The following is a 26,882-nucleotide window of genomic DNA, read 5'->3' on the forward strand; positions in this document are numbered from 1 at the left end:
GTTGCAGCTGAACGTTAATATAAGTGGTGTTGATATTTTTGAACTAAGATCCTTCAGATTGGAGAGTCTTCACCTGTAATTCTGCAGCCTGAAATATTTTATTTAATTATTTAAAAGATAGAATTAAAGTGTAATTCTAGTCAAAACCTAACTAAGCTTAAAGTGTTACTAATACCACAACAGTAAAATCAGTCTGTATATGCAGTAAAGCATGCTTGTTATACTAACTGTGGAACCTAAGGGGTTAATCCTCTGCATTGTGTAAAAAGGCTGTTTAATCCTCTCTTCTCTGATCCTCCCCTTCTTCCACAGTCCCTAAACTATCTCCTAATAGTACAGAGCCTTGGGGGCAAGGTACACATGCTAGTTTGGTGTGTATTGCTAGAGAGTTTTTTTTTTTTCTTGGAAGGGTGTATGTGATAAGCACAGTGTCAATTAGAACTGTCCAGACAGAGGGTCAGGGGTCCTGCAGCCTCATAAGACAGTCAGAGGAGAATGCAAACTCCTCCCACAAGCTTTAACCAGACACTGATAGAAGTCACAAGACTGCTATATACTGCTGATGAGAGAAGTATTTAGCAGTTTATATTTACTAAAACGATTGCATTTCTGTGTACTGTGGGAGACCAGATACAGTATAGTGAATGCAGGGTCCTGGGTTTAGTAGCACTTTAAATCTTCTCCCATCCCCATTATAAGCCTATTCCATCTACCCTGTAAAAAGAAAGATGTGTATACTTCCCTATTCTGATGTCGCTCTGATCGGTCAAATGATCTCTCCAGCAGTAGCTTCAGTGTGGAGGAGAGATCGCTGACAATGACTGCAGAGCCTGGGTTATGACATCACCTATAGACTTACTATGGGGTAGCCATTGTCAGCTGTCCTTCCTCTACACTGAAGCCGGTGCTGGAACCCAGTCATATGACCAGACCAGAGTCACTTCAGAATAGTTAAACGGTAAGTTCACCTTTACAGAAAAATCCCCCACCCCCGGTCTCACTGACCTGCTGGACCGTGGCAATCTCCGTTTCTAAGCCCCGGTATATACGCGCCAGTCTGGGGCTTAGAAATTCCCTGAGCTGGATGTCCAAAACGTCCCTCGTCAGGAGGGACATTTTGGAGCATTCTAATTGGTCAGTGCCGTCACATTGGCGGCGCCGACCAATCAGCAGCCGCATAGCCAATCCTGTCAGCTATGGAGAAGATGCGTGGCTGCAGAGAGGTTTTCTAAGCCCCGGACCCCTGGCGCAGATATACCGGAGATTCAAAGGTGAATTTACACTTTAAAGGATATCTAAAATCTTGTTTTTTTTTTAAAACAAACATGTCATACTTACCTCCTCTATGCAGTTGGTTTTGCACAGAGTGGCCCCGATCCTTGTCTTCTGGGGTCCCTCAGTGGCGCTCCTGGCTCCTCCTCTCCTCGAGTGCCCCATTGGAGAGCCGCTCTTTCTCAGGGCACTCGTGTGGGCGCGCTCCCATGTCCTCCTGCTGCATCCAATGGCACAGACAGCAGGACTCAGCCCCGCCCCCGACTCCCGCATCATTGGATATTATTGACAGCAGCAGGAGCCAATGGCTGCGCTGCTATCAATCAGGACCTGAGACACCGGCTGGAGCTATTGTGCTCGTCCCAGTCGCTGGAAAGACGGGGTTCAGGTAAGTAGAAGGGGGCTCTGGCGTGTTGCATCACAGGAGGTTTTTCACCTTAATGCATAGAATGCATTAAGGTGAAAAACCTTGAGGGTTTACAACCCCTTAAAAGATAAACTTCTTTCCTTTTACAGGGTAGATAGAATAGGCTTAGAGTGGGGTTAGGAGTAGATTTTGGTTTTGACTGGAATTACCTATCTAACATGTATTGGTCAGTGGTACCGTATATGTATAAAATCTCCAAACAGAAGCTTCATTTTAGTGCTAACACAACAACATACTCATCTGATCAGTTTTTTTTTTAATTCTTGTGATTGGTCCTTGGCAAAGTTGCTATAATCCGATTACCTTGAAGTGCAAATAAAATACATATTGTTTTGTTTCTGCTTCAATGTGATTTCATTTTATTTGTGTATGCATTCACTTTGGATCATTTTCTAGCCAAGACATATGCTGCAGCTCTTAAGAAGATGTCTGACATATGTGGTGGTCACTCAAGGTCAAACATGTAGAATGCAAGGCTGAATTGGAAAATCATATATTGCACCACATGTTTTTATGTATCTGTATTGTTTGGAACTCTGTGTTCAGTAAATTAGAACAGTTCCAGATCCCAGTCTCTGGGGCTTTACATCATTTTGTCGATAGGAGTCACATTTCTTCTTAGCCAAAATGTAGTGCTAGTGGTCAGTGTACATCACAAAGCATTGTAATTGTGTAAACTAACCACATAGTGTAAAGCCAAAACTACTTTAGAGGAACCCTTTTTTTTTGGGGGGGGGAGGTCAAAAACAAATGTCGGGTGTGTATATTAGTTTAATTTGTTATTCTTTTCTTTTTTGAAGTTAGAATTTTCAAGTCAGGTCTGCTTGTATTGGCTACTTTGTCCACACACCAAAGCTTTTCTAGCTACTGCTATGGATGCTTTAATTCACGATAACACTTAACTTTTAGGTGGTGCCACGTGATGAAATTTTTTCTGCTGTTTGTGCCCTGGTGATAGCAGACTAATGCCCTGTACACACGGTCGGACTTTCCGACGGAAAATGTGCGATCGGAGCTTGTTGTCGGAAATTCCGACCGTGTGTGGGCTCCATCGGACATTTTCCATTGGATTTTCACAAAGTTTGAGAGCAGGCTATAAAATTTTCCGACAACAAAATCCGATCGCGTCAATTCCGACCGCGTGTGGCCAATTCCGACGCACAAAGTGCCACGCATGCTCAGAAGAAATTCCGAGACGGAACAGCTTGGACTAGTAAAATTAGCGTTCGGAATGGATACAGGCTGCAATGTTTAAAATAGTTTAATACAGCGCACTCTCTTCTTCTTTATAATGCTAGAAGAATGAAGTAGTTTTGCTGCTCATATTCACACGGACTTCTCACAAACTTCTTTCTTTATTATTTATCGTGATTCCCTCAATATATTTTGATTTGTCACATCTGATAAAAAATATATATATTATTATTTTTTGGTTTTGTATTATTTTCAAGGCTGATCTTTTTTTTTTTGTTTTTTTTTTTTTACTCCAGAATATTTTGGTGTGTGTTTTGTGTGTCAAGTTACCACAACACCATTATTATCTTGTATTTTTTAATCTCAAGGAGATTGCTTGGTGTTGGTGTCCCTTGTTAATTTCACATTGTATTTTTGAAACGTACCTGAATCCTCCCAAACAAACTGTCCTTTTTGAAGGAAAACACACATAGGCAATTATAATTGAAACAAAAATTCCTTTATTAAGGGCTCAGAACCAAACAAAGAGGGAGGCAACGCTGGATAAACATCATAAATTGGCGAAGCCTTTGACCCCCAGGGCACACATCAATTATTTTACATCAAAATTGGTGGCCTGAGGAGTCCATATCTAAGGGAGTGCAGTCTGGTCCAGAAGACCAAGAGATTATGAAAGCAGCAGATGACATGTATGTCCCCAGGCAGTGGTACTACAAGAGGCTGCATATTTTGCCAGACCAGACTGAACCCAGGTCATCACTCTCTGGTCTTCCTTCCACGCTTCCTTCCCGGCTGTGGCTCTGGTGTTAGAGGTGTGGCAGGAGGAGGAGTAGGACCTGGAGGAGGAGGAAGAGGAGGAGGAGGAGGAGGACCTGGAGGAGGAGGAGGACTATGGGTGAGGTGACAAATGTGGGTTGCACATGTGATTTGGCCCCTCAGCCCCTTATTTAGAGCTTCCAAAATTAAAAACTCACATAGGAGTCGTTGGCCCTCCTCCACCTGCATCATTTTGCATGCAGTTATGGCAGCAAAGTCCTCCTCCACACTGTGGGGTGTTCTGAGGGCCTGAGTAGCCTTCCAAAATAGGCCTATGGCAGCCTCCTCCAGGTTACTCCTCTTCCTGCCACTTTGTCTTTGAAGGCGTAGGGTAGGGACCTGGGTATCGGGCAGCCTGCTTGGCCTGGCCACCTCCTGGCTGAGACTTCCCTGTGTATGAAAAAGGGACATGGTTTTAGTTTTTGATTCATCAATCACAATCCCAAATTAGTACTCCAAACTAACATCTATTTAACATTATTGATTGGACAACCAGAAATATTTAGAAGAATGCTATACCTGGCTCAAGCTGGGCTCCTTCACATGTTGCTGCCTGGAAGGCCCAGGTTGGGCGTCTGAAGCCTCAGCTGAGGTGGAAGGAAGCGTGGAAGATAGAGTGGAGAGTGCTGGCCTGGGTTCAGTCTAACCTGCCAGAAAATGCAGCCTGTCATAGTACCACAGCTTGGGGACATAAATGTCATCTGCAGCAGCTGATCTCTGGGAATCCTGGACCTTCTTGTGCTCCCTTAGATAAGTGCTCCTCGGGCCACCAATTAGGATCTTCAAATAGGTGATGTCTGCCGTGGGGATCACCGACTTCACAAATTGCAGAAAATTATCCAGCGTTGCCTTCCTCTTTGTTTGGTTCTCATAATCAGGGTGGTTTACCTGCCACAGACAGGGCAGCTCCCTGACCATATCTATGAAGATTGGCATAAAGTCATGATCCTTCAAGATATCCATTTTAACTGCAAGACACAACACAAGACAAACCAGAATGTCAGCCTAAAGTCTTCTAAACTTGTCCAAATACAGGCCTCAATCTAGAAGCAGTATAGACCGAATTTTAAATCTTACCTTCGTTATCACGATCGGTGCCTCTGTTACTCCTAACTCCGCTCACAGATCGTACGTACTACGCATGCGTGTTACGCTTTATAGACACTGCGCATGCGTGAAGCTCCGCCCGCCCCTGACGTTCTTTCTAGTCTATTCCCCGCCCCTTCTCGTTCATCGCATTGGGGAAGAGCACATGGCGGAGACAGAGCAGGTGTCTGATAATTACACCTACGAGGAGGAGGAGGAGGAAAGCCCGGAGCCTGAAACGTCTGGATCCAGAAGGAGACAATTTAAGGCATCAAATATGTCCTTTGTGGAGATGGTGGAGATGGTCGACATCCTGAAGAAGGCCGACTATGACGGGAAGTATGGACCTTACCCCAACCCCAATGTCAGAAAGGCCAAGATCATGTCGAAAGTAGTCAAGAGTCTGCACCGGAATTTCGAGGTACGACGATCCAAGAATCAGCTCAGGAAGCGGTGGTCGGACCTCAAAATCGGGGAGCACGAGCAGTACAGAAGGATCCGGAGAGTGCTGCAAAAAGTAAGTAGTTGTCCTGTGTTCCTATTCTTTCTTTGTATTACGTTCGTGCTGCTCCATGTGCTTCTCTTTACTGTTGTACAGTTTAAAATGGCAACTTTCATGTTCATGGGCACATTGTTCGTTCGTATGAAACATTGTTTTTCGGCCTAGAAAACACCATTGTTTTGGCCATATGCATTTAAATACATTTTTTATGGCCTACTTCTCTTAAAATAATTTTGTGGTGTAGATGGGTTTGTAACTAGAATTAAATGCAAACTACATTTTGTGTAAGGAGAGGACACTCAGCAGCAGTTTTCACATCTGGACGCTGGAGCACTAGTGTGGGACACAAGAACACCCTTTTTATTAGGGGGGCCCACACAGGTGCTTCAGTGGATACTATAGGGGTGTCTCCATCTGTGAAGCTTGTAAAAAACAGGTAAGTATTCAAGCTTGACAAAGGCCAAAAAAATTTCTTCATCTTGGAACTCTGCCAAAAGAGAGAATTGTACCCCATTTCCAAGCAAGGTTTCAGATTCCTATTTCTGCCATCAAATATCTGTGTGCTAAGGTGCTAAGTATACGTTTTTTTTTTTTACATAGGGGAGAAAAGGCTCGGAGGACACCCCTCATCTGAGGAGACCACAGACCCACCAAAGACAACAGGAGGAGGAGGAGGAGGAAGGAGATGTGGTGGAAATTGTGACCACAACAGGTGAGTGTCTGCGACCACAGGCTCAGGTAAGAGATGGATGCCGGCATATTTATAATACATGGTGTGTGTTTGTTTCTATCTTTTTAGGTGATCGTTATGTTGTGGATCCAGGTTATTTCACTTCTGAAAGTGAACAGATCCTGATCGGGGAGATCATGGGGTGTAATAGGGACTTGGAAAACATCCAGAAAAACATCAATGATGTTTAACAAAAAATGAAGAACATCATTGATGTTTTAGGGAGAGTTTAAAACCCCTCCAAATCCCTTCCCTTTTTTGTGCTTTTTGGGATCTAAAAATTTCTAACATTTTTTTAACATATTTGAGAAAAGCCAAATTTTGAAGATGCACACAGCGTGTCAACATGTGCTATCTGCCATCACGGGAGATCAGTGGAGGCGTTTTGGGGGTGCAACCCCTTCCTCAATAATAAAGTAGCTGGGATGAAGCTACTAGAAAACACGTCCTTTGGGAATTTATGTGCATCTTCAAAATTTGGCTTTTCCAGGGGTGACTTCACCCCATCCGAACGCAATATCAAACACAGTTTATAAATACTCATGTCTGATATTGCCTTCAATTTCTTGAAAAGTTGAACTTTGTAAGTACAAGATTTGTGTCTTTCTTGTTGGTTTTAAACATGCCTGTTTTACCTTAATGGACATTTCTACTTTTAGTAATGTGACCCTAAAAATTGTTATATAACAAACATGTTGGTTTGTTTTAAAAACCTTTTATAAATGCACATGTGATTGTGCTGGTATTAAAAAGATTGATAATGAAGAATGTTTGGATTATTCTTTCAACGCTCCAAAACTTTTGTTGTGCTCAAATTGGTGTTTTCTGTGACAATGGGGGTTATTTCCTAAGGGAAAATCCACTTTGCACTACAAGTGCAGTTTCAAGTGCACTTGTAGTGCAAAGTGTCTTTGCCTTTAGTAAATAACACACAACAGTGCTTTGTAATGTTACACAATCACGCCATTTTCAGGACTCACCACATTTCTGTCAGGGTCAGTTAAAGAAAATACAAGCAGTAAATGTCACCAAAGATTTTAGTAGTTAAAATGATTTTTTTATTTTAATAATGTTTCAGACATTGTCTGGCATATTGATGGCCCCCCTACCCGCAAAGTAATCAAGGTATCTAAGACGGACCTCACGGGCACTCGGGGGGGGCAAGCCAGGACGGCCACTTTCAAGCGCCGTCAGGGTTGGTTCATTATGAATTCCGGCCTCAGGCCCAACTGAGGCAGCATAGTTGGCAGAATTTTGCCTTAAAAAGTTGTATAGAACACAGCACGCCAGGATGATATGATTCAGTTTGTACTCCACCATGTGTATGGGTGTAAGAAATAGGCGGAACCGGCTGGCCATGATTCCAAATGTGTTCTCCACCACCCTTCTGGCTCTGGCCAGCCGGTAATTAAAAACCCTCTGGTCCGAGGTGAGGGTCCTCATAGGCAATGGCCGCATAAGATGGTCCCCCAGCGCAAATGCTTCATCCGCAACGAAGATGAATGGGAGTCCTTCCACATTGTCTTCTGGAGGTGGCAAGTCCAAGCTGCCATTCTGGAGACGCCTGTAGAACTCCGTCTGGGCGATGACTCCACCATCGGACATCCGGCCATTCTTCCCCACGTCCACATACAGGAACTCATAAGTAGCCGACACCACCGCCAACATCACAATACTATTGAACCCCTTGTAGTTGTAATAGTATGACCCCGAGTTGGGTGGTGGGACGATGTGGACGTGTTTCCCATCAATTGCCCCTCCGCAGTTAGGAAAGTCCCACCGCTGGGCAAAGTGGGAGGCCACAGTCTGCCATTCCTGTGGGTTGGAAAGAAACTGTGGAGTCAAACAAGAAAAAAAATTAATCATTTTGCACCTAAACAGGGAAAGCAAATTAGTCACAAACATTCTTGGCCAACATCAGTATAACATTTATTTTAGGGAGTTTTGAAAGACCAAGGTATAAGGTCCACCTATCAGATTGCCCAAGCCCAACCCCCCCCCCCCCCCATGGGCCATTTCTAACATTTTAGGGGGGGAGATGTCTTGGACAGGTAACTCTCCACTTCATTGAGAGATGAATGCCTAAATAATGTGTATTACTTTGGCCAGCCCCTCCTTACTTACACTATTGACAGCCCACTGGACAGGTAAGAAGTGTCATAATACTTTGTATATAAATACACATTTTAGCACATTTGGATATTCTGCTATTACCTATCAAGATAATAATAGTATACAAAAACTTTAAACAGTACCATTTGAAAGTATTCAGGCAGGTCCTTGCACTACATGCTTTGGGGAATTCATCCATACATCTGACCACAAAAGAGATGGGTATAGTGTGTATGGGTTTGGCAAAGTCAGAAGATAGATGATTGAGGATAGATAGAGAATTGGTATCAGCTGACTTAGCAGTTGGGGGGAGGGAGGGTTCCAAATGATTTGGGCACCCAAAAAAAAAGCCTCTGGCACTCTGCCTAAATTTAAAGCACAAATCACATTTTTACACATTTTAGGGGGTGTTTAGGGTAAAGCACTACTATGGAGCTGACAAAATACACTGTTAAGTGACTACATGAGGTGAATATAGGGCCAGGAGAGCATGCTGGGGAGGTAAGTGAAGGCAAATATGTATGAAGGACAAAAAAAAAAAAATTAAAGAAAAATCCAGCATGCATGCGGACAAAGGGGACATTCACAGCATATTACAATCATGGTAATTAGGGAATGAGGAAAGAAATACACTATATTAACAAACATTATATACAATAAAATGTGATATTAAAGGATAAATCTTACCTTAATATACTCCTTCTGCAGGACCTAGATGATGGCAGAACAGATCTCCGGGATAATGATCCCCAGAGCCTGGGGGGAGGTGCCTGTGGAGAACTTGAGGTCCTGCGGGCTTCTCCCCGTCGCCAAGTACTGCAGGGTGGCGACTAGCCCCTGCTCCGGAGTGATGGCTTGCCTCATGCAGGTATCCTGCCTGCTGATATAGGGGGTCAGTAAAGCCAACAAACGGTGAAATACGGGGTCCGTCATCTGGAGAAAGTTCCTGAAATCATCAGGATTATTCTCATGGATATCACGGAGCAAAGGCATGTGACAGAACTGGTCACGCTGGAGCAACCAATTCTTGGTCCATGAACTCCTCCCCACCCTGTTCATGGACTGGACTTGTGTCAAGGTAAGGACCCCAACACCAAGCCCCCGCACAGCACGAACTCTACGAGGAGTACGTATACGCAACATGGCTAGAAAACGGTCGGCTGCTCAGAACGAAGTAACAGAATGCACTGAACAGCAAGGCCTGTGAAGAGCGACCTGAAAAACAGCAACGAGCGGACAAGAACGCACTGAATAATCAAATACGAACTCACTGCACGCACTGAAGAGCAGATACAAACCCACAAGCACAAACTGAACAGCAGAAAATGATCTGAAAACCACGAGTCTGAAAAAGCGCAAAGCGTCTCTCACCAAACTTTTACTAACACGAGATTAGCAAAAGGAGCCCAAAGGGTGCCGTGCTTGGTTCAGAACTGCCCTTTTCTAGTCTCGTCGTACGTGGTGTACGTCACCTCGTTCTTGGCGATCGGAAATTCCAACAACTTTGTGCGACCGTGTGTATGCAAGACAAGTTTGAGCCAACATCCGTCGGAAAAAATCCATGGATTTTGTTGTCGGAATGTCCGATCAATGTCCGATCATGTGTACGGGGCATAAAAGTGTATTTCTACTTTTTCAGCCAATTAGAAAACTCTACCAAACGTTTGTAAGACCCCTTTCACACTGGGGCGTTTTTTCAGGTGCTTTAGCGTTAAAAAAAGCGTCTGTAAAGCGCCTGAAAGAAGCCTCATCTGCAATCCCAATGTGAAAGCCCGAGTGCTTTCACACTCGGGTGCTGCGCTGGCAGCGTGTCAAAAAAAGTCCTGCAAGCAGCTTCTTTGCAGCGCTTTCGTGTTTTTGCCACGGGGCTGGGTGCGCCGATGGCCCGAGCTCTTTCACACTGCCAGTGCCCGAAAAACGCCCCAGTGTGAAAGGGGTCTTAAGCGGCGCTTTACCAATGTTTTTCGGGCGCTGGCAGTGTGAAAGGGCTCGGGCTTTCACATTGGGATTGCAGATGAGGCAACACGCCAGTATGAAGGGGGTCTTATGTGTTTCCATTCACACACCATACCTAAACAGTTTTCTTATTTTAAATATTTTTTACATATGCAATGTTTCTTAAAAGTTGGTGTCATGGCTCACTGCAAGCATTTCTGAGCAAGTTAAGAGTAAGGGGTTATGTACATCTGTGTTGGTCTCTGAAATTTAATCTGTGGTGTATGGCTTTTCAGAGAATGGTACAAGAGCGGCTGAAAGCCATTCAGGAGGCGATTCTACTGTAGCCTGAATGCTTTTTTAAAATTTTTGATAGCCAATCTGGTTTTTGATTTGGAATGCCAAACCACAACCACGAGTCCAGCATTTGGTTCTTTGTGCAACCCCATTCACTTAAAGGAGAAGTATTTCCCGGCTTGTTGAGAGGCTGAGCGGTCCAGGCACCTGACGGATCCAGGCTCCATTGTTGTTATGACGCGGTGCCTAGACCACTCTCTGCTGACGTCACAGAAGTCAGTCCAGGCACCGCATCATCATCACAATGGAGTCTGGATCTGCCAGGTGCCTGGACCGACACCCGGCTCAGCCTCTCAACGAGCCCCTGAGAGCCTGAGCCGGCCGCTGTGCTCCCTCCACAGCCCAGCGCTCCAATGAGCGAGGAGGGAGAAGAGCAGAAAGCTGTGACAGACAATCTGCACCTCTCATCATGGAGCTGTGAGAACTGAGCGATCGGCGATGTTTCATCGCTCGGTTCTCAGTGTAGAGGTGCTGGGGGACAGATGCAGCACTGGACCGATGCTGTATCCACCTAGGTAAGTATTAATTTGGCGGGAAAAAAACATATTTCTCTTTTAAAATGATCGTGTTCAGTAGCGGTACTGGCTGCCAAATGTTACAAGGAATATCGGCGCGGAAGATAGGTGGGGGAGGTAGTTCATAAACAGTTTACATTCACTTTAACATACAATGCAGAAGGCCACCTTCAAATTCTTTACCCTTTGTTGGGATGGACATTGTTTAAATCTAGTTTCCAACTGATAATGAGATGCACATACAGTACAAACAGGGTGAATTATGGCAAACACAGCTCACTCCTCAAAAAAGTGATTAACCCCTTCACGCCGACCGCATGCAAATTTGCGTTCATGGCTTGAAGGGGTTAAACCTGGGTGATGCCTGCAGCTGCAGGCATCACCCCGGTACTGTTTTTTAGTGCAAGCAGTTGGCTTTTTGGTGATAACAACCGATGCAGCTAAAAGCCGCACGGCTGTTATCCTAAAGGAGCGGGAGGGGATATCCCCCCTCCTGCCACCTCTCTGACCGGACCTCCCATCCCACCAGGAGAGACCCAGGCCACCAGCCAGTGTGCCTCCTAGGCTGAGACCCAAACAAAGCCGGGGGTTCTGTCAAATTAATATCATGCACCGGACTGTATTCAGTTGCTGGTGTTGTGTCCAAACAGCAATTTGTCAAAATCTCCAATTACTGATGGTTTAAATAAACCGGAAGTGACATGGTTGGAGTTTTTGACGGGTTGGAGAATTTGACTGAATACCGTATTCGGCTTTGATCGGGTCCGATGTAAAATCCTGGAAGCGACGTCACGACGTCACAACGTCACTTCCGGTTTACTCGGCTGCCAATGGCGCCAATTAAAAAAAAATGACAGTATTCAGAATCGCAGATTTTGGCAATTTGAATACTTTTAAGTACAAAGAAATGCTTTGGGGTCTTTTAGACCCCCGATCCCTCCATAAAGAGTACCTGTCATCACCTGTGTATAGAAAACAGTTGTAGATATGGCACTGTTCTAGTGGGGTAAATTTTGATGGTGAACCACTGTTTTTTGCCTTGTGTGGTCTCCTGGGCTAGGTATGGAGGCTAAATAATTTAAATTATATGTACTAAATGGCAAGAGCCTTAAGCATTGTGTGTGCACATATATCACAGTGTTGTGCTAGAGGTTTGTGGTGTCTTGTTGACAATTACGCTGGTTCAAACCAAAATATGTGGATGAATAAAACTTAATAAAATTAGTGGAAAATACAAAATAAGATATATAAGACCCAGCATGTGTTACAGCCTCTATAGCCCAGTTTGCGGTGAGTTTTAAATTGTGCTACAGCCTCTGGCGGCTGCTTACCAATATAGTTTCATTAATCCTAGAATGTGTTCCTATGTATGGTTTTAACCAAAGGTGGTGTGGATTACACTCCATGAATATTAATCATAAATATAAAATGCTAATTTTGCAAGTGGAAAGCCGGGATCTCATTAAATATATGCCCAATGCTATATCACATACCGTTGCATTAATGAATGATAAAGTGCAAAAAGTGCTTAATGATCAAAAATATATGTGCTAGTTTAGCATCTATTAATTAACAAAGTGACTTGTGCTTAAAAAATGAATATCAAAGTGACTTGTGCTCCAAAAAAACAGTGCTTGCTGGAAAAGATAATTTCGTTTTTTGAAGTCTTTTTATATGGCTCAAAAGGGATGAGTCCTCATTGGAAGACAATATCATTTAAAAAACTTCTTATCCAGGTACTGGCCTGGTGATGGTGCTTCTTAAACATGCTCCTAATGTGCTTGCACTCAATGGATAGCCTCACCCCTGCAGGGGTATACGCGGTCACAGTATCTGCCACTGTGTAGCAGCCCTGGATATCTCCGGTCCGTGCTTTGAATGTTGTTTAACGACTTTAAATATGTTCACCATAAAAAAGAGGGAATGCCCATAGTGTAAAACCATTTTGAAAGCTTTATTTTAACATAAGCAAAGATCGTACTCACATTTTAAAAGGTAAATATAAGCATGAAAGGATAAGATTCGTCACAAATGGCCTGTGTTCGTCTGACTGGAGGTGACGCAAGACGTTCGTAAGTCCCACCCTACGCGTTTCGTTATTGGACATATCCTTAGCTCCACAGCTCGACTGTCTGCCCTCCACCTATTACGGTCACAAGGGATGTTTACATTCCTTGTGACAGCAATGAAAGTGATCAGAATTTTTTTTAAAGGGACAATGTAAAAAAAAAAATAAAAACATTTTTTTAAAGTGCCCCTGTCCCCGCGTGCTCCCGCAGCAAAAAGAACGGATACGTAAGTCTCGCCTGCAAATGTAAACAGTGTTCAAATCACATGTGAGGTATCGCTGCAATTGTCAGAGTGAGAGCAATAATTCTAGCAAAAGACCTCCTCTGTGACTCTAACCTGGTAACGGTTACATTTTTTTAAAGCATTGCCTATGGAAATTTTTAGGTACCGTGGTTTGTCGCCATTCCACGAGTGTGCGCATTTTCAAAGCATGACATAATAGGTATCTATTTAATCGGCGTAACATCATCTTTCACATTATGAAAAAAAATTGGGCTAACTTTACCGTTTTTTTTTTTTTTTTATTCATGAAAGTGTATTTTTTTCCCAAAAAAATGCATTTGAAAGACTACTGGGCAAATACCGTGTAAAATTAAATATTGCAACGACCACCATTTTATTTTCTAGGGTCTCTGATGAAAAAATATATTTAATGTTTGGGGGTTCTAAGTCATTTTCTAGCAAAAAATAAGGATTTTAACTTGTAAGCAACAAATGTCAGAAATAGGCTTTGGCATGAACGAGTTAAAGTAGGATTTTTCAGTGTGGGCTCTGCCAGAAAAGACCATGTGATTAGGTAAGCAGCAGTTTGAAATATTTTTTTTATGCTTTTTGCTATGTGAATGAGAACATGTTTCAAATATAAAGTAGATGTTATCCCAATTTGGCTACAAAGGTGGAAATATACTTTAAAGTGTAAGTTCACCTTTACAAAAAATAATATAAGGTGAACTTACACAGGTCAGATTTGTGAGGCACATCTGGCTTTACCAGTGTGACGGTCATGTTCACCTAGTCTTGGAAATACAGCATTTTTCTATAGAATCTCAAGGCTTGGCTACATTGATGCAACACTGCCTGAAAATCAGTGGGGTTCCGAGGCCAGGTTCTGTCACTACTGCAGTTGCCAGTGGCTTTTAAGCTGCCACATTTGCAACCACAATAAAGGGCTTTTCCAGCAGGTAAGCTGAAAGTAGAAAACATAAAAAAAATCTTAGTTTCAGTTAGTTGCATTTTTTTTCCTCTTTTTTTTTTTTTTTTTTTTTACAATATCTACTACAAAGTAGCATGCTTTCCTTCTTAGCTTCATCCAGTGTAAGGGTAGATAGGGACATTATTGTACAATAAAGATACCATGATGGCAGTCTATCACTTTGCAGTTTCTTCACTATACCCCCGGAATACATGAGTGCTGTATACTCCCAGGAGTTAAACCAAACCATGCCTTTTAGTAGCATGTCATGTACATGTATGAAGGCAACTGTTAGCTGAATACTGATGGACCCGAGGCATTATGTCTATAAATAATATTATCTGTTATCTAATCTAAAGAAGATTGGCCAAAAAAATATCTGATATCCCAATGTGGTCTTGTGGATTATCAGCTTTCCCAGCGTCAACCCTTAAACTGCAGGTCATAGAAAGACTTTGAAGCTTTTTTGGCTCACAATTTGGCCCATGAGGTCACAATTAAGTTGTCAGTGAACGCAAAACCTCAGTGGTCGATGATGTGACCAGGGAGTTCACATTACAGTGAATGTCACATAGAGCTGTGAGTCACAGTGGTGATTTGATGACTTTTCCTGTAAGCTATAAAAGAGGAGCTTTCAGAATCCTCATTAAACTGCATTTAGCTGGGACGCCTAGTTGAGGGTGGCTTAATACTAGGCTTTGGATAAAGCAGGATTATTTGTAGCCTGTTGACTGACTTTCTCGTACTAACAGTTGACAATTGTAAACTTATTGTGACTGGCTTCAATTATAGTTTTCTTATACTGAACTAAAGAAAACAAATACTATTTCCATTTCAGATATGGTAATACGAGAACTGTACAGCGGCCACTAAAAGTTGCTGCTTCTACCTTTATAGTATCACCTACTTTGTTCTCAACTGTAGTCTCCCATAAACCCTACAAACATATCAGCTTTCAGAAAGGTAATGGTTGCATAGGTCTAGGCATGCCCCCACATGATAATACTTGGGCATGCTGATTGACCACTCCAGGAAGCAGCGCTCTGAGTGTGTGGGGACACTTAAGATATCATACAACCTTAATTCCAAACTTAAAGTGGAATTCCTGTTTAACCCTAATGACCCTAGCCTGTGTATGGCCCTTTTCACACAAGAGGTCCACCTGTCCATTTTTCAGCACCCTCCATTCTCCTCTATGGAGTAGCTTATGTAAACGTACTTGTGTCCGTTTACACCCGCCTACCTCCAATCTGGCAAAAACAATGGAAGGGGATCTGTTCCCTTCCATTTAGGCAGATCGGACCAAAGGGCAGTGTAACCAGACAGTCGGTCTATTTACATCTCACTGCCCATAGAGCAGAGCAGGCTGTGTCCGTGCCCACTCTGAATAAAGTGAGTGGACATGGACCTGTCATCCGCCTGCTGTACTCTGTTCTGTTCAACAGGGGATCAGCGGATAGATTCCCTACTGAGAAAACCGGAGTTAAGCGTTAAGAGTCCAGCCTGTGTGAAAGGGGCATAAAAAAGATACCTATTTTCAGGCCACTCCTGTCCAGTCATGTAATCTCCTGTGACAGCCAACAGCACTGCAGGGAGGAGGAGAAAGTGCTGCAAAAAAGAGCTATAAAGCCTGGAACTGTGACATCACCCATAGACTTCAACATCTCATCCATTGTCGGCACTCCCTTCTCTCGCCCAAAATCGGAGGGGGGCTGGACCCGAGCGGGCTGAAAATAGGTAAGTATATACATTTTTCTTACACAGGTTAGTAAGCATAAGTGATAGTTTTTTTTTTTAAATTCCTTTATTTTGATACACAGAAGGCATAAAAATACAGTTCGGGTTACAGCAGGTCACTTAATCCATATATTCCTATTGTTAAACCATATACAGTAAAACTGTAGACCAAGATCAAGTTATTTACCAAACAAATATGGTAGCATACATGTATTCCAGCCAAAAGTATATCCTTTACAAACATATTATATCAAGGTTGCCTACAAATGGGCCTCCTTGCATAAACCTTAACCTGTTTATGAACAGTTTTGAAATATATTATAATATTTAAACCTTTAGAGACAGAAATGTCTTTTGCTATACAGGTGCGTGTTTCTTGCTCACCTTAAAAAATATCTTCACATTATATTTGTTATCGCCGTCACCACGGCTGGATTAGTGAGCGGTCAGAACAAAAGAAACTACAGAAAAGAAAAGAGTGGGAGGTGGGGAGAAAAGCGGGGAAGGAAGGGGAGGGGAGGTGTAATGGGGTGAGAAAGGGGCAAGAAAGAAAAGGATATAAAGGCATGGTCGCGGCATCGCCCCCAACTTGGTCCCACCTGTCACGCCCCAGAGGGATGTGTACAGATATCTGTTTCAGTGGGGTCCATGGGGTTATTCTCAGGTAGATAAGGATTGTGTCTGGGCTATGTCCTGTAGATATATGTCGGTGCCAACAAAATATCTCCAGGGTCTCCATTTTTCCATAAATTGTTCCTCTTTGTTTTGTAGGGTTGCCGTCAGTTCCTCCATACGTAAAATACAGTTAACTTTTGAGTACCACATGACCCTGGTCGGAGGTAGGGGATTCCGCCAGAGCGCCGGAATGCATGTTTTTGCTGCGTTCAGGAGTTGCATTGTCAATGTTTTCTTGTACTTTTGAATCGGTCTCGTGGTCAGGTGTAGGAGGCATGCTGCCGGGTTATCCCTGAGATCGACCGAGGTCAGACTTTGGATTGTTGAAGTCACCCCCTCCCAGAAGGGTCTCAGGAGTGGGCACGACCAAAAGACGTGAAGCATACTTCCTGCTTCCCTGTCACACCTCCAACACCTATCCGACAGCGACGGGTTCATTTTGTGTAACACGTATGGGACTCTGTACCACCTGGTCAGGATTTTGTATCCCGCTTCTTGGTAATGACTCGCAATCGATGACTTGTGTGCCAACACCAAGATGCTCTCTCTTTGCTGGGTGGTGAGCTGAGTCCCCAGGTCCCTTTCCCATTTCAGGAGGAACTCTAGAGTTGAGTCCTCCCCTTGTCTCGTAAGGATACTGTATAAGAATGACAGTGTGTGTCTTATAGGTTCCCCCGATTTGCAGAGAGATTCCAGAGGAGTGTGACTACGGGGGACATAGGGTATTTTCTGGAGGGTCTTCAGGTAGTGTCTAAGTTGAAGAGTACTGAGACTGTCTAATGGAGGGTCAATGAGTCTGGAGAGGGTGGAGGCGGTTGGGAGTTCTCCCTGGGGCCAAATCTCGCCCAGGGACTGTTTTTCACAACTCGCCAATTGTCTCAATCTGCGACTTGTGAGTCCGGGGGAGAAGTCCGGGTTACCTATAATAGGAGTCATGGGGGAGGGCAACGGTGACACGTCTGTGGTACGGAATACTTTCCTCGCCACCTGTAGGGTGGCACCTATTAGCGGGTGTGATTTCATGTCTGCCGGCGGAGTTGACATTAGCCACGGGGATGGAAGTAAGGGCAAAGAGGAGTCTTCAATTTCCATTTCTACCCATTGTTTGGAGTCTCTGTTGCAGTGCCAGTCAGCGATCCTGGCCAAATGAACCGCTTGGTAATATCGAAAGATGTCCGGGAGACCAATGCCCCCCTTTTCTTTGGGTTTAGTCAGTGTTTGCATTTTTGTTCTGGGGGATTTATGAGACCAGATAAACTCTCTGATGATAGACTGAATTTGCTTAAAGAAGGTAGTTGGTAACTGGATCGGTAATGTTTGAAGTATATATAAAATCCGGGGTAGGGCCGTCATTTTCAGGGCGTTACAACGTCCAAACCAGGTCAAGGTAAGTTTGTGCCACGTCTGGAGATCTATCTTAAGTCTCTGAAGTAGGGGTGCGAAGTTGCTGGTATACAAGTGTGCCAAGTCCGGGGTGATGTCCACCCCCAGGTAGCGGATAGATTTCTCCGCCCATCTAAAGGGGAAAGATTTGCTCATGTTTGTTGCTACCTTAGCTGGTAATGTGATATTCAACACCGCGGACTTGGCACAGTTGACTTTGAAGTTTGATGTTTCCCCATATAACCGAAGAGCTGACAAAATGTTGGGCAGAGTGATCTGTGGGTTGGAGACAAAAAAGATCAGGTCGTCGGCGAAGGCCGCGATTTTATGATGACCAGTGGGCTTTGCAATTCCCGTTATATTGGGGTTCCTTCGGATGCTACACATGAACGGCTCGAGGGTCAGAATGAAAATTAGTGGGGACAGGGGGCACCCCTGTCTCGTCCCATTTGAAATGTCAAAGAATTCCGAACGCCACTCGTAAGTGATAGTTTTAAGAGTAGCTAGTGTTAAGCTGGAATTACAGTTTAAAGTTAAAATTCAGGTAGATAAAAATAAAACCAATGTTGTTATGTCGTCATGTGTATTATGAGGACACATGCATTTTTGAATGCAACATGTGTAAGTAACCATTTTGATGTGGTATCTGCCCTTTCTAATACCCAAAAAAGACAAAAACAGACAATGTTCAGTGATGACCTTCTGAAGTTCCTAAATTCTGCAAATGAAAACTTCTGTCATCTTTTCTTCCAGTGGTAGAACATCATATGTGTCATTCAATACCTTCTCTTCATCATGCCTATTATAAGCACAGTTTGCTTGCCCCAAGATCAAACATCTAATACATTGCAGCCTACCAGTCCTTAGATGCGGTGGCTGCATTCGTTTTCATTTTTCAGAACTTATTTAGCAAATACAGAAAATACATGTTGATCTTGCTAGAAATGCAGTATCCTTGTAACTGCCTGCACTGGTAGAAAAAAAACTTCTTTTCCTTCTGTAAACAACTAAACCCATCACCTCTCATGTGATGGAGATGAACAAAAGCAGACATGTTTGAAGTCCATCCTGGGTGGCAACCATGGTTACCTCCATAGATACACTGGAGAAGCGATCGTAGCCACCCAGGGACAGGAAGTGATTACAAGGTGAAAATAAAGATAAAAAGAATGCAGATACTTCATTTGAGGACTGATATGCTAACATTTTTTTGTTTTGTTTTGTTTAGATACCCTTTAAATAGAGCAAGATACAAGAGGTTTCTAATGCATTATGAGGGTGGAGCTGAATCAGACCTGCTCATATATGAGAGGTCTTAATTATTCAAAATATTCTTTATTTGCCTGAGTATTTAAGGCATGGAAGCCCCATGGTCAGGGTAGAGCAGAATAAGTGATTTTTAGGTTCCTGACTGTGCTATTGAAAATTGACTGGATGGATGATGATACAAAGGGTGCCCATGGTGTAGGCTTTCCTAACTTTATTTTATAACCAAGTACTTCCTGCGGTGGCTAACATAAACTCATTTTGTAGATTCAAATACTTTTTTTGTTCATGCTATGTCTGGATCAATTGCAATTGTTTATTTCAGAATAGGGGATCTCCAGCACATATCACATACAGTATGTAGCAGTTTTGAAAAGACAAACAGTTCATTACAAACATTTGTGCAGTCACCCACCCATGGGACTTTACGTCTGCTTGCTGGAGCTCTCCAAGTCTGACATTAAAGGAGAAGTAATATTGCAAGTCTTACTAATCTGATCATTCAGAACTAAACAATAAGATCCCCACATGATAGCCTGTTCACTTAACATGCACAGCCATACACTGTATGTTGGGTTGACCATTACTGCTCAAAGCCAACTTGCACTGCGTCTTGTGTAGAAGGGTAGCCATGAATAGAAGGCATCATGAAGTGTCTCACTCCCACTTCACTTCCACAAACCTATGTTGTTGTTGCAGTTTTTCTGTATGACAGATTTGCTGTTTTTTGTACCCATTCTACTGAAAATGGTGGCAACAGTGCTGGTTTGGTGAGGCTCTTTGCAGACAGCAGTTGGAGAGAGGACTTGTCACAGCAGGCATCAGAGTTGTGTGTTGGTGATTGGCAATGCATTTTGAATGTTCTGTGCGCCTTATCTAATATCCTGTATGTTTCTTTTGTATTTCAGTATGCAAGATTATAAGTCATAAAAAATGTGAAGGAAAGGTGAGACCAACATCCAAGTCACTTCCCTGTCTGTCATATATAATGTGCATTTCTCTTTGGTTATCCATCAATGTAGGCCAGTACTTGCCAGATTTGTGGATTGGCTGAGCATTTGTTTTTTGTCTGACAAGTTTACTTTATACTCCCATTAGGGTGCATTCAGTGTTATTTACAGCCCGATTGTTCAGGGCCCATATAATTCCTACTTTCTGCCAACTGGAAAATATGACCCTATGTGTCAGTTTGCGTAGAGTAGGGAATAGGTAAAACACCTGCCATTTTTGTGTGTCTTTGCGGGAGATTCCATTCACCACCTATTCTAGAAACACAGCAGGAAGTTTAAGTAAATCTCTACAAAATGAGAAAAAAAATCCCCTCGTAGACAGTTTTCTCTGAAACCAGTGTCCTCTCTAGTAGATTTCCCATCATCATCTGTTCCAATGACAAACTTAAAGTGGAACTAAGCTAAAAAAATAAAAAAAAATGCTAGAAAGTAGAGATTCGTTTTTTTTGGCAGAACAGACATGCAAAGTCTTTCTGCCCAAAAAACTGCTTCTTCTTGGTTCTAGCTGTTTTTTTTATTTAGTGGTCACTGGCTGCAGTGCATTCGCAGGGTAGTGTATGCCTTGGCTTATTCCTGGGATCTGTAAAATACCAGGAATGAGGTCAAGTACTGGGAACGATGTAACTCCTGTGCATGTGCTTAGGAGTAGCATCATCGGTGGTGGCTTAATAGTGACACGGGAGACATCAGACCTGAAAAAGGCTGGCAGAAGATTTCAGCAGCATCTAAACCATAGAGGGACATCGCAGAAATCACACTGATTGAGAAAGCACTCTAGTTGGTAAGTGTGACATATTTACACCTGCACAGTAGGGCATAAGCCCACCCAGCATACATCAGTTAAGTTCTGTTTTATTTACCCTTACTTACTGCCCCAGTAACAATGATCATTAAGACAAATAAAAAAGGTGATTATCCACAGTGGCACAAAGGAGAAGGAAGCACAACCTAGCACAATAAACCTTTAATCAAGCAGACATAAACACACACAATAAGATTGCATTCATATGGTTCAAACAGAAAATGCATCCTGAATATGTCCACCACAAACTCTGGATCTATGGCAACCCATCTATAGATGACTTCACCCAAGCATCGGCAGGAGATACCGATGTGCAGTGTGAGATCTAGCTGTCACTATCAGAACCCAGTGGGGGAACTGTAACAACCTGCCAGCCTCACCTGCAGATGATCCGAAAGAGATAGTAGTCCAGGGAGATAGAGACACACAGTTCACTGCCCCCGCCTAGGATCACTCCGGCAGCCAACAAGAGACAAGCGCCAAATTCAGGTGAGGAAGGCCTAGGATGGTCTCCCTGTAGTGGAGGGAATCAGAAGAGCATGCAAATTGCCCGATCACTTGAGGTGTTTCGGCAGCATAGCCTAGTTTCTCAAATGAGAAACATTGAGATGACATTTGAGAAAGGTAGCCATGTGTTTTTGGTACAGATTGCTTGGAAGCCCTTGTTGGACAGTTTCAAGGGACAGCTGCATTTATCTTGGCACATCTTTATTGCGGACTTTGGAGTTCTATGTTTTACACTGACTGTACCTCAATGCGCGCGAGGGATATATTGGTTTTTGATTCTCCACAGTGGGGACACAGCAAGAAAAACAGGGCAGGAGTTCCAACCCTTCCCCACAGTATCTAGAACTAAATCTGTTTTGGCTTTATATATAATTTAACATCAATAAACTAACCAAGGTCCAGAAGGAGGAAATAAGAGGACCACATGCACCCCGGGCTCCCCAATTTATGCTGGCTGTGGTACCTGACCATCGTCTTCAGAGTTATCCTAATTACAGCATATGGGGTGGGGGATTTAAAGCCTAACTTATGGTTTGGGTCTCATTATACACACATGGCTATTTGAAACATCCCTGTACTATGTGTGCTTAGAACTATGAAGTCTTTTTAGTCCCTTGGACGTCAGTCATAATTTTACAGGGTCATTATGAATAGGCCCTCTGTCCATTTCATGGGTGGAGGGTTCTCAGCTAAATATAGACCAAAGACCTGTGAAGGTGAACACCTGCTATTAGAGAGGCTTCATATGTGGATAAAGCTCTTTTGTGTCTTGTTTACAGGACTCCTGCATGGCACTGGAAACATTTTCACCTCACAATGATTATTTTCCTAGAAACATGACTCGCTTTACTGGTAGATTTACATGATTAGTGGCCAGGCAAACCTGCCACTGTCTTAATTTTCAGTAGTAAAGCTTGGTGTGTCATTTTTATTTAAAATAAGCAATATTGTGTTTACTTGTTTTCTGTGTGAATAGTATATAATGCAATTAGGATATGTGTATGTTACAGAATGGCTAGGCTTTGTCACATCTTTGTTCCTCATATATAATACGATTTGAACCCCTACTTCGATCATTTGTCAAGTCACTTTATTTTTATATGAATCTTACAGGTTTCTCCATGTTGCTCCAGTCCTCCCCAACCTGACATGGTAAGTATATAAACACAACTCCTATTTGCGTACAATGCTTTATTGATAAGAAAACAGTGTTTTGTTCCAGGGGAGCATATAAATCTTTGCATTTAACATTGGGACCTTGCTTTTCTTAAAGTAGAACTAAAGGCAATACTTGTTTTTTTCATTTTGGATAGAGTAATGCCGCGTACACATGATCGGAAATTCAGCCAGCAAAAGACCGATGAGAGCTTTTGGTCAGAAAATGCGACCGTGTGTATGCTCCATCTGACTTTTGCTGGCCGAATTCCAGCCAGCAAAAGATTGGGAGCATATTCTCAATTTTTCGGTCAGATAAAGTTCCTATCCGAAAATGCGATCGTCTGTACCAATTCCGACGCGCAAAATTCCTACGCATGCTCGTAAACAGTTCGACGCATGCTCGGAAGCATTGAACTTCATTTTCTCGGCTCGTCATAGTGCTGTACATCACCACGTTCTTGACGGTCGAAAGTTCAGCGAACTTTTGTGTGACCGTGTGTATGCAAGGCAAGCTTGAGCGGAACCCCGTCGGAAAAGCCATCATATCTTTTTCCGACCAAAATCCCGTGTGTATGCGGCATAAGGGTTATAACCTCTGTCAGTTTATTTTTTGCTATCTGTGTACCATTACGGAGATTCTCCTTCACTGTCCCATAGCCAAAACAGGAAGTGAGAGGAAATCCCTGAAAATTAAGGGGATCTCTTGGGGACTCCCAGGTCACCAGATCTAGTGTTCCCATTAGAAGATTCCGCCTCTATTACTTTTCTGAGAAAACACAAAATTTGTGACTTTGCTTTCAATGATAATGGTAAACAGGACAAATAGGGAGGCTGTCTGCTGTCTGTGCCCTCTAACGGGGGCACAGACAGCAATAAAAACTGACGGGTGTTATAATCCATCTCCACTCTGTCGAAAAAAACAAAAAAACTTTTTTTTAGGTATTCTTTAACTTGCACACTGGTTGAAGCTTCTTAGAAACATGGCACAGCGGAATTATGGGCAGGGGAGGCATTTGGCTGCAGATTCTTCCCAGAATCATTTATCTGAGCATTTTGTAATATTTCTTACATGGTAGGGGCGCCCACTCTCTAAAGTAACAAAGTTCCCCATCTGGTTGGTGTTTGATGCCAAATCAAGTTATCTTTATTGGAAGTTATCTAATCTAGTGTCTATCTCATCTTCACTTTAAAGTTGACCTGTCATCGCAGGGTCAACTTAAAGTGTTACTAAACCCACAACAGTAAACGAATTATGTATATACAGTAAAGCATGCTTGTTATACTCACTGTGGAACCTAAGGAGTTAATCCCCTGCATTGTATATTTGATACTGTCTTCTTTGATTCTGCCCTTTTTTTACTGTCCCTAATCCATCTGCTAATAGAACAGAGCCCTAGGAGGCACTCTGCACATGCTCTGTTTGATGTGTATTGCTAGAAAGCTTTTGCTTTTTGTTTTGGGAGGCTGCATTTGATCAGCACTGTCCGAACAGAGGGTCAGTGGTCATACAGCCTCATAGGACAGTCAGAGGAGAATAAAAACTCCTCCTACAAGCTTTAACCAGACACTGATAGAAGTCACAAGAAAAGGTATTTAGCGGCTTATATATTTATTAAAATACTTGTATTTCCATTTTCTGTGGGAGACCAGATATAGTGAATGCAGGGTCCTGGGTTTAGTAACACTTTAACTCAATAGTACACCTGTTAAAGAAGTATGGATATACTTACCTTTGTAGTGGCCCCTGTATTGAAAAGCTAATGCATGTATTCTGCACTTCTGGATGTGTTGGATACTTGCTTTCCTGTCAGCCACTATGGTTCCTTCTGCTGGTTCGTATGTCACCACCGACAGAAACCACATCATCCAGTTGGAGGAGCAAATATTTGAGCCATCAGACTGGTCCAATACTTGCCGTGAGTACAGAAGGGGGCACACATTGGCTTTTGAATTCACATACTGCCATAAAGGTAAGTATATGCACATTTTCTTCAAGGGTGAGCTTTTGAGTAAAAGTGAGCCTGTTGCCATAGGGTCAATTTATATATTCCAAAATTTGTTCAGCTATAGAAACTTTTACATAGCCAACTATTATTTATACCTTTTACATTTGCAGTGATGTATTTTAAATACACTTTGCTAGTCAGTCAATAAAGGTTCCAAGTTGTCAAGCAATATCTAAACTCAGTCCTAAGAACATCACACTTGTTCTATAAGTGTCTTTTTCCTCTGATCACTGTGAACTGAGAAAATATAGTTTATGAATGGATTTATCCTTATTTACTGAGAACTAAGGATGGTTTTCATTGGCCTTAAAACAACAGCCAGTATTTATGGGAATGGGGACTTTAAAGCCAAATTTAAAAACTGCAAGGAACTCATCTCTAGTTGCCAAATTCCATATCCTTTAATCCATACACATGCTCAGATCCTTGGTGATGCTCAGGATGAAAAGACTTTGTGTGTAAATACCTGCTCATCCAACACTAGAGAATATAATATAATCCTACTGTAACTACAGAGACTGCAGGTATGAGGTCTATGACATACTCACGTTATCCCTTCACGCTACCTGATTTTAAATATCAGCTGCCATAGAGAAGCTATTTTAATTAACATAAAATAGCATATAAATATGTATGTGTAAATATAAATCAAGTGCAGTTCATTGGAAGGACTTACAGTAAAACCTTGGTTTGAGAGTAACTTGGTTTGAGAGTGTTTTGCAAGACAAGCAACATTTTTTTATAAATATTGACTTGATAAACAAGCGATGTCTTGATATAAGAGTAGCGTCACATCACAACTGAATATAAAAGAAAAGAGAGGCGCCTCTAAGTGTAACATTATTGTAACATTATTTAAAACAGGCACATCTAAGTATGCAGGCATCCGGGGTAAAGTTGTCCACACAGACCGTTCTCCGCACTGCCATCGACGTTGTTCCTTCCACACTGCGCTCAACGAGCGCTTTGAGCCTCGCTTTCAGATCGCTCTACTGCAGGGTAGTCTCCCCGGTCATGATTGCAGACTGACAGCGGTGAGAGCCGGCGGTGCGAAGGATGGTCTATGTGGACAGCTTTACCCCGGATGCCTGCATACTAAGATGTGCCTCTTTTAATCATCAACCATGTAAGTTGCTAAATGTTGTACCTTAAATGTAACCATATTGCTACACTTAGAGGAGCCTCCCTTCTATTTTATACTCTGTAGCTCCTGATGGATTTTCTTCTAATCCCCTTGTGGAGGCTTCCATTTGTGAATGGACATTTTATGGTTACACAACCCATCACATTGCTATAATCTTTTTATATGGACTATACACTGAAGGATTTATAAATAAATGGTTGTGGAACAAATTATCTGAGTTTCCATTATTTCTTATGGGGAAATTCGCTTTAATATAAAAGTGCTTTGGATTACAAGCAGGTTTCCGGAACGAATTATGCTCGCAATCCAAGGCATTACTGTATATACAAACTAAATATTTTTAGTTACATTTGTTTTTAGTGGTCTTATTCAGAAGTTACCTGTGCACAGTTATAATAACTGACCTGTGTGTTCTCTTGCAGAGGAGAAGAACTGCTCCGGGGCCCAGCATACAGCACATGGTGAGGAAGGGATGGGGTTAATGGATGCAGGGAGGAGTGGAAGGGCTGGCGAGGAAAGGGTGATGGAAATGAGCAGGACGTGGCTGGATGTCTGTGTGAAGTTTTTGTTGGCTGCGATTAAGGAGAAAGTGACACAGCCAGTTCTAGAGTAGATGATGAGAAGGAGGGGCAAGAGAAAAGGAAAACCATCAGGGCAGACACTGTTGTATATAGAAACTTGTCTACATTAGGTAAATCTGTTGATCCGTTCTGCAGTTTGTTTTTCAACCTTCAAAAGAAACACTTGCTTGCACAATGTCATGGATTTAGGAACTGGTCTCAGCTCTAATGCCCTGTACACATGATCGGACTTTCCGTCAACAAAAACGTGGATTTTTGTTTGAAGGTTGTTGGCTCCAACTTGTCTTGCATACACACGGTCACAAAAATGTTGGCCAACAATTATGAACGTAGTGATGTACAAGACGTACGTGATATCTCCATTACGAATGCTAGTTATATCTCTGGCTCGTACTTGATTCCGAG

The 26,882-nt window shown here is 42.7% G+C and overlaps 1 protein-coding gene across 3 annotated transcripts in view; it reads left to right on the forward strand.

The window, feature by feature from the left end:
* Positions 1 to 26,882, forward strand: part of TNS2 (tensin 2) — a 271,078-nt gene that overhangs the window by 136,581 nt on the left and 107,615 nt on the right. For all 3 annotated transcript variants that reach the window (XM_073613552.1, XM_073613554.1, XM_073613553.1), the window contains exons 3-5: positions 20,178 to 20,215; positions 22,702 to 22,740; positions 26,319 to 26,357. In XM_073613552.1, the coding sequence (XP_073469653.1) occupies positions 20,178 to 20,215; positions 22,702 to 22,740; positions 26,319 to 26,357 (116 nt within the window). The remainder of the gene's footprint in view (positions 1 to 20,177; positions 20,216 to 22,701; positions 22,741 to 26,318; positions 26,358 to 26,882) is intronic.

This window comes from Aquarana catesbeiana, linkage group LG02 (assembly GCF_042186555.1).
Source record: "Aquarana catesbeiana isolate 2022-GZ linkage group LG02, ASM4218655v1, whole genome shotgun sequence".
In the NCBI taxonomy this organism is placed as follows: domain Eukaryota; kingdom Metazoa; phylum Chordata; class Amphibia; order Anura; family Ranidae; genus Aquarana; species Aquarana catesbeiana.